Genomic DNA, 8,537 nt, shown 5'->3' with positions numbered 1-8,537 from the left:
CCCCCCCCCCTTATTACTTTTACTCAATCATACACCTTGAAGTGCTTTACAAGGCAAGTGGCATTGTCATGTTTTTGTAGACTGAAATTTTGTAAACTGAAATTTGCCCGTTTATTTAGAGGGCCAGTAACTGGATCAGAACTGGAATCCAGGTCTCCCAAGTCCCACTCAGGGCCCTGCCCATCCATAACCCTGCCAAGAAAATCCAGAAAGATTTGAAAAACTGGGGAATATGAAATGGATGTCCTGAAAGACTCCATTTATCTGTCATATCCACACAGATGGTGTTTTCTCAGAATGTTAACAAAAATTAGTCTCAGTTTGCTTATATTGCCGAAGAAAACATGAAATTTGGGTTGATTTTTCATATTTCATTTTCTCCTCTTCTCACACTGAATGGACTTGTGTACTTCCTTCACTGGTGCTACAAGCTGGTGTTTGTCTTAATGGGCAGGGAAACTCAGTTCCTGAGAAATAAAGAAAATGTGGGCATAACTTTTCTGCAGCAACTGTGTTCTATATAAATCTACCAAATCTTTGGTCTCCTGACCTATTTGCCCATTGTAGGAACTTTAAAAGTGCCAGTTTACTAATTTGATTTTGCAGATACACAGAAGGTCATGCTGAGTCTGTCAAAATTCTCCAAAATCTTAACATGGACTGCAGATTTAATAACATTTTAAAGGGTAAGTAGATACTCTTATTTCACAGAGAGTGTAAATAGACCAATGTTCTGATCCGATCCCATGCTTTCCTTCCCATTAGATCACACTTCCTTTTCAAACGGCCACTTTTAGAAAATTAAGAGATATTTGTAACAAATAAGCAGGCACTTGGAAAACCAAGATGCAACATAAATACACAGAAATGATAATTCCTTTACAAAATGTAAAGGAATCCAGCTACTGAAGTCCTATAAGCAAATAACATTCAGCTTTCACTACTTTGATAGAAGGTAGAAGTTCAATGCTAAAACATTCACAGAACACTTGCATTCTGCAAGAAGAACCCCTATAGGTACTGAACACTGACTTCATATTTTTTGTGGCATAAAGCCAGCACACATTCTGTCATTAATTTTATAAGATTTTTGACCTTAGCTGCTTGGATCAAAAGGTTATGCATTCATAAAGGAGCTTGAAATATGTACAGCTGCTTTGTAGGTTTTACCTATCAGTTTCAAGAACGATTAAATCCCCCTATGAAGAAAAAATACCCACTGCTGTTTCAAGTATGTGCACACTATATTGTAATAGAATTGAGCTTGAGGTACTTGAGATAAGTGAATGACTGGACGTATGAAGAAATACAATAGTGATAAGAAAATAATTTCTAACTATCACAGGAATGAATCGGAAAGATTAATATCATTCATCAGTTCTACCTCTAAAATAATCCTTGACCTCCACACTGTAGGTTAAAAAAGTGAAGAAGTCAGCTTTCCCCATGACCGTGGCTTTTATTTTACCTGAAATGAAAGGTCTTTCTAAAAATCCATTGTTAGCCAAACTGGCTCCCAGTAGCACAAGAAAATGCTATATTACAAAGTGAACTGCGATGGAACACATGAAATGAGGGCCACTCAAGGCTAAATAGCTAGCTGATGTTCTTCGCTGTGTATCCACAGCCTTGTAAGCCTCTTCAGGTATTGTGTTTAGCAACACCCACCATTTCCTTACCTTAGGCCATGCTTGCATTCTGTGCAGATTTGGAATTCAACACACGTCTTACAGTTTTCACTACATTTTCGGCAAACAATCTTATCTACAAAGCAAAAAAAGAAAATAGCCCAAAAAGCCTTGGTCAGTTATGTTTAATAAAACTATATGTGGATATATTATTACATGACTTACTGCTTTCTAGATTGGCATCAGGAAGGGAATCAGCAAGGTAGACTAAAATAGCTGAATTTTGCCCATCATCAGCTTTTTCCAATCAAACATCAAATAGTTTAATCTATTTCTAAACATTTGAAGTTATGGTTGTACCTTGACAAAAATATGCTTTGAGGTCATTCAAAATCTTTATAAACATTTTAAATTTACATTAACTATCTATAATATAGACTTAAATAGTCTGTTCATATAGCAGTGATATGCAGTAATGATTGCCATGTGTTCTAGAGTCTGTTCAGCAATCTACCTCTTACACTTCCCATGCAAGCAGCCTGTCCTGTTTTCCTGAGTCGGTGCTTAAAGTTGTACCTCCATGAATAGGTCTGATCTTAACAAAGTCAAGAGATAAATTAACACCTGCCTTTTCATCTCAAGAGCTCTCTACTTTAAGAGATGTCCCTCCCTCTTTAGACCTGCTGCCTTTTGAGATGCAGTGCCATGTACCTTTTTGAGAAGAAAAACCTGATGTTCCCATTTAAGCCTAAATTTTCATCAATCCATCTTAACTGGGTGGAAAGGAATTCCCTTTACTACGGTTCTCACACAATGAGAAATGGAAGATTTAAAGTAGTACCTGTTTTTACTAATTCTCAAAAATGAACACACATGAACACAAAATGAACACAGCTTCATGATACAGAAAGCAAAAGATTAGGTACCTAGACGAACAAAGTTCCTGAGCACTTATCTTCTAAGGATGTGTCTAAATACAACTGAAGTCACTGCAGTTTTAAGCACATGTTTGAATATATGTCTAGGTATTTTTGCTAGCCAAAGCTGGAAATTAAACATGGGCAGTCTACTTGGCAATCAGGAGGAAACTGAAGGCATGTGTCTCGCGTCGTAGAGAATTACTGCTCTTGGGCCATCACGTCACTGCAGGTACTTAGGTCTGTCAGAAATATTAACTGCAACCATGTTTTACAGTTGGGAAGCTCTCTCTTCTATCTGGTTTGAATTTGGGGGATTGGGGAATGCCGCAAGTTCAGAATGTGGGTGCTGCCTGTCCCTTTCTGGAGTAGTGATAATGTGTTCAGTCCTGCAGCTACTTGCTCTTGAACTGCCCTCGTTCTGCTACTGTTACTCCCAATCACAAGCAGAAAGGACATCCTGCCACTAAGCATGTTTTTTAAAATAAAGGAAGATTTTTGAGGAGATTATTGATCATCACACTTGGCAACAATTTAATAAGAGGAATAGCATAAGAGATAGATGCATCAACATACAATTTTCCTGTTCATAAGCATTCCAGCAACCACCCCAGATCAAATTATGTAGCCCGCAATAAAGAAACAACAAAAAATACTAACTCTTATCCAGGTAAAACCCATCAGGGCAGTTGGTAATACAGCTATTGGTTACTTCATTCAGGTAGTAGCCAGATTTACAGGTCATGCACTGGTCACTATGGCCTCCAACACAGGTTTCACAATTGGGTGAGCATTTTTTACAGCGTTTCTTGTCTGCATTGTAGTGACCAGGGGGGCAGGTCGAAACACAGATCCTGCAGACAGCAGGGAAGAGAAGGCAGAGTCGTTAATGAAATAACCTGCCACCACATTCCTGGACCATGACTGCAAAGCAGAAGTAACAATCAGTCTTGCTGCTTTTCTAATGATCATGTGTTTACTATGACGTAACCCTTCAAAGCATTGCATCAAGCTGCCTCTTCCCTTCCATTTATTTCCCTGCAGCATACACTAGCTCACTGGCAAATGCCTTGTCAATCAGTCATACAGTATAATCTTTGACCATCTACACTTCTTCCTCTATTGTTCAAACTCAATCACAGAAGCTGTGGAAGCTACCACAGTTTTATCTATGTATATATAGCCTCTTATAATAATATAATCAAGAGATGAGGAAATAATCAGAGAAGGGTGTTTGAAGGCTGTACGTTACATTCTGATTAGCTAGGGCGGTATTCTTCAGCTCCTAAGAAAATTTGTTAAATACAGTGGTAAATGAATTATCCATGACTGCAGCAAAGAGAAGAGGAAAGGAAGTTAAGATGCACAATGAGAAATCCATGAAATGAAGATTTTTTTTCTCTTGGTCTTACCGTGTGTTGTTTTTAGATTTGTAGTAGTAATGCAGACAGTCAGTACAATGATCTGGTCCTGGCCCATCACACCCTACTTTACTACATTCTGCATTGCAGGGACCTGCAATTGTAATAAAACCAGAAAAGGGATTAAAGGGAAAAGGGATTAAAAGTTCTAGTTCAGTACTCAGCAACCCTTAAAACATAGTATTTTAATGTAAAATGCAATTACTCTGTTTCTCTCTTTGATCTGAATTCCAAATAGTAATTTGGCTCCACCAAAAAGAGGGGTTTTTACTACCTGAAGAACTTGCAAATCCTGGCATCACTTTATTCAAAGTGACTTATAATTTTTAGCAAATGTAGCATCCTCTATAGAATCTACCAAAGAGAAACTATTTCTGGATTCAAACTGATGTTTTCTGGATGAGTAACAAGTAATTCTGAATTTTATTCAGAAATGTGCAAAGGCTTCTGTAATTCATAATAAGGAATTATTAGCAAAATCACTTACAACAAGCAGGTTCACACAAGTGATGAACAACATGATCATGGCTAGTCTGCTTACCAAGTGGTTAACAAATGGTACCACAACCCAACTGATCCAGCCACCAGTACCCAGATGAGTGTCCCTCTGTGTTGCTACATGCTGCAAAAGCCTCAGCTAATACCTGCTGATTAGCAATTCTTCCAGCTCACCTGCACCCATATTGGACTCAGTGATCCTTATGGGACCCTTCCAGCTCAAGACATTCTATGATTCTACGTTTACAGTTTTCATATAGGTCCTTCTGCTACAGGAGGAGGGAATCATCAACTTCAGCCTTTATGTAGGTGAACAAAGTCCATGGGTGAAGTTACAACTTTCAGGATCACCACTTTCTTGCAAATGAAATGCATTCAACTTGCCAGCCACCTAACATGGGGTAAACTTGAAGCAAAGAGAGTTTGCTTCATATAAAAACTTAAGAATTTAGTGACCTTCACAGCAGAGATAGTAGTGTTTCATTACTTACTAAAACAAGGAGTTCAGCAGCTCTCAATCTAAAACACGGAGAATGGGTCTGACATGTTGTGCTAGGAGACTCTAATAACAGAAACTTCTAAAAAGAACTTTGTCCTGCTGTTTGCTTGCTGGAGCTATACTTAAGATTCATCAGCCCTAACCATCTGCGCACACTCCTAATGTTGGATTACATGTAGGGAACTGCCAGCTTGACTTATTTTGCAGTGCCAAAAATCTTACTCTATTCAAGTCTAATGATAAGGTTGAAAAACTATAGGAATCAGTGAGAAAAACACAGATGTAGAAAATAAAGGTCTCTCTCTATATATGTGTGCACATATATATATATTTATACACTTATATGAAAAGCAATACATTCTTCATAGTATGGTAAGTGTAGCTTAAAAATATATAACTCTATGCATAAAAACTCGGAAGGATGAAATATCTGGATCATGAATCTAGATCCTGAATCAATTAGTTCTGATCTGAAGCTGAGAATCCGCTTCACTGAACATTTTATACATGCAGAGTCTCAGGTCTCTCCTTCAATCTATTGTTCAAGCTATGTGTTCAGTAAATGCATATCAGAGTAAATGAATGTACGCACCTGAGTAGTCATCTGTTCCATAATCTTCTGTAGGGTCTTCAACTGGACTAGATCGTACTCTTTCCACTTTCGGAAAATCATTTCTTGGTGAGTAAGGTTGGATGGATGTTCCATACAGTACTAAAGACCACTCTTTCAATTTGCCTAGAAGTTAAGTATTTAAAATCTAGTTTTAGAAACCATTTCTATTTTCTTTGTCTTTTAAAACATATCACTTGTAATCATGACTTTGTGAGTAGGTTATGGAAGACGTTCCTTCTCAAGTAAGTGTCTTCAGTTTAATACAGATAGTGTAATTGCTGCGTCACTATAAACTGAGAAAGCACACTTTCTTCCATTAGATTTTTACACGGTATTTTCATTGCGCTCCAGCCTCTTGTGGGTCCAGTAGAAGTTTGCACCATGGGTTTAACTCCATATAAACAATAAACAACAAAAGTTTTGGACATGCAGCTATCTGGAAAATGAATATGGTACTCAACAGGGCATTTTTTGCTCTGGATTTCACTTTCCCTCAGAACATTAATAATCCGATAATTATTATTTGAGATCTTTTAGCTAACTAGCTGTATTCAGAATTCTGACTTAAGAAAGGTCTACATTTTGTTTATTACTCAAGAACACTTTTCATTGGCTTACAGGACACACCTTAATTAACAGGAAACAAATCCTTTTAAAATCTCTGATGGCAGAACACCAGTGTCCCCTCCCAACCAACACAATTTCTTATTTATTTGCTGTAGTTATTTGGCAGATATATCACTGCATTGCCTGAGTTCATCACTAATATTTTATCCTCTTGGTACCTGAGTGAAAAAATTAAAAAATATATTTGACTGCCTGAAGCATTATCTGACTTTTTGGCACATTTCTTCTGTGGAAGAATAAAAAGATAAATGGATATCATTGGTTCAGGCTGTCAGGACACTAAGTGTGAACTTCAAGTCCCCACCCTTCTGTCTATACTACCTGGTGAATTAATTCTGTGAAAGAGGAAAAAAACCACATCCCTGCTTGAAAAGCTGGAATATAAGTCTGGTCTTACCCTTTTCTCTTGATTCTTTTTATCTATGTTGGAGTAGCTAGTTGTAAATGTCAAATTCTCATCAGGAGAGAAAGGAAACAGAGGAGCAGGGAGTATTCACTTTCTGAATTCGAAAGATCCTGGTTTGGAGGCTGTTCTGAGATTAAAATACTCTTCCTTTAAAATTATTTTTTTAAAATAAGTGTAATCAAGGTATGCCTCTTCTCAGTAAAATAACTTTGTATACTTCATGTAAAATAAAATTTAAGCAACCTTCCTCTGCTTTCGTTTTAAAGAGACACAATAATTTCAGCTTTCATGTTATTCACTTGGAATTCTTCAGCCTGTGCTAGCAAATTATTTTGACCTTCAGAGGTGATTTTCTATATTTTTCCCAGTGTCATCTGGTATCCTCCACTGACGTGACCAAGACAATACATTATCTTTCTGCTTTTATATTCATTTTTCAAACAGTAAGCAACAATAAGAAAAACACTATCTGACAGATGATAGCCCATTTCTTTTAAAAGGTTTATACGGGTGTTAAAAAGGAAACAGTAAGTGAACTGTTGCACAGCTTAGATCTGCAGAAGTCTATGGGGCCAGAAGAGATCCACCCAAGAATTCTGAGGGAGCTGGAGGAAGTCATTCACTGTTTACCAACAGTCGTGGCTGATGTGAGAAGTCCCATTTGACTGAAGGTTGGCAAATGTGACGCCAGAAGGAGGAGCCAGGGACCTACAGGCCTGTCAGCCTGATGTCAGTGCTGGGGAAAGTCATGGAGGAGATCATCATGTGTGTCATCATGTGGCATGTACAGGATAGTCAGATGATGAGGTCCTATCAACATAGATTTATGAAGGGCAGGTCCTGTTTGACCAACCTGATCTCCTTCTATGACAAGGTGACCCGTTTAGGGGTTGAAGGAAGAGCTGTGGATGTTGTTTACCTGTACTTTAGCATGGCCTTTGACACCATTTCTCATCACATTCTTCTGCAGAAACTGGCTGCCTGTGGCCTGGATGGGTGACACTTCACTAGATAAAAAGCTGGCTGGATGGCCGGGCCCAGAGAGTGGTGGGGGATGGAGTTTACTCCAGCTAGCGGCCGGTCAGCAGTGGTGTTCCTCAGGGCTCAGTGTTGGGGCCTGTCCTCTTCAACATCTTTATCAATGATCTGGATGAGGGGATCGAGTGCACCCTCAGCAATTTCGGAGGTGACACCAAGTTGGGAGCTAGTGTAGATCTGCCTGAATGTCGGGAGGCTCTACAGAGGGACATGGACAGGCTGGATCGACGGGCTGAGGTCACTTGTATGAAATTCAACAAGACCAAGTGCAGGACTCTGCAGGGGTCACAACAGCCCCCTGCAGCATTACAGGCTGGGGGAGGAGTGGCTGGAAAGCTGCACAGCAGAAAAGGACCTGGGGGTGCTGGTCAACAGCCAATTGAATATGAGCCAGCAGTGTGCCCAGGCTGCCAAGAAGGCCAATGGCATCCTGGCTTGTATCAGCAATAGTGTGGCCAGGAAGAGGAAGGAAGTGATTGTCCCCCTGTACTCAGCACTGGTGAGGCCACACCTTGAGTTCTGTGCCCAGTTTTGGGCCCCTCACTTCAAGAAGGACATTGAGGTGCTGAAGCAGGTTGAGAGAAAGGCAACAAAGCTAGTGAAGGGTTGAGAGAACAAGTCCTGTGAGCAGCAGCTGAGGGAGCTGCGGTTGTTTAGCCTGGAGAAAAGGAGGCTCAGAGGAGACCTTATCGCTCTCTACAACTACCTGAAAGGAGGTTATAGGGAGGTGGGGGTTGGTCTCTTCTCCCATGTGACAAGTGACAGGATGAGAGGAAATGGCCTTAAGTTGCATCAGGGGAAATTTAGGTTGGATATCAGGAAAAATTTCTTTACAGAGAGGGTTGTCAAGCCTTGGAACAGGCTGGCCCGGGCGGCGGGGGCGGCCCCCC

The 8,537-nt window shown here is 39.7% G+C and overlaps 1 protein-coding gene across 1 annotated transcript in view; it reads right to left on the bottom strand.

Annotated features, from left to right (window-relative positions):
• The window catches only part of LOC104494777 (proprotein convertase subtilisin/kexin type 5-like), a gene marked incomplete at its 5' end in the record, with an annotated part of 18,594 nt that overhangs the window by 4,856 nt on the left and 5,201 nt on the right, over window positions 1–8,537 (bottom strand). The window contains 4 exons of the mRNA XM_010137659.1: window positions 1,680–1,764; window positions 3,206–3,399; window positions 3,958–4,060; window positions 5,556–5,699. Coding sequence (XP_010135961.1) covers window positions 1,680–1,764; window positions 3,206–3,399; window positions 3,958–4,060; window positions 5,556–5,699 — 526 coding nt within the window. The remainder of the gene's footprint in view (window positions 1–1,679; window positions 1,765–3,205; window positions 3,400–3,957; window positions 4,061–5,555; window positions 5,700–8,537) is intronic.

Source organism: Buceros rhinoceros, unplaced genomic scaffold (assembly GCF_000710305.1).
Source record: "Buceros rhinoceros silvestris isolate BGI_N320 unplaced genomic scaffold, ASM71030v1 scaffold19726, whole genome shotgun sequence".
Classification (NCBI taxonomy): Eukaryota; Metazoa; Chordata; class Aves; order Bucerotiformes; family Bucerotidae; genus Buceros; species Buceros rhinoceros.
The sequence above is the reverse complement of the archived record's forward strand: the minus strand, read 5'-3'. Positions and strand labels throughout refer to the sequence as shown.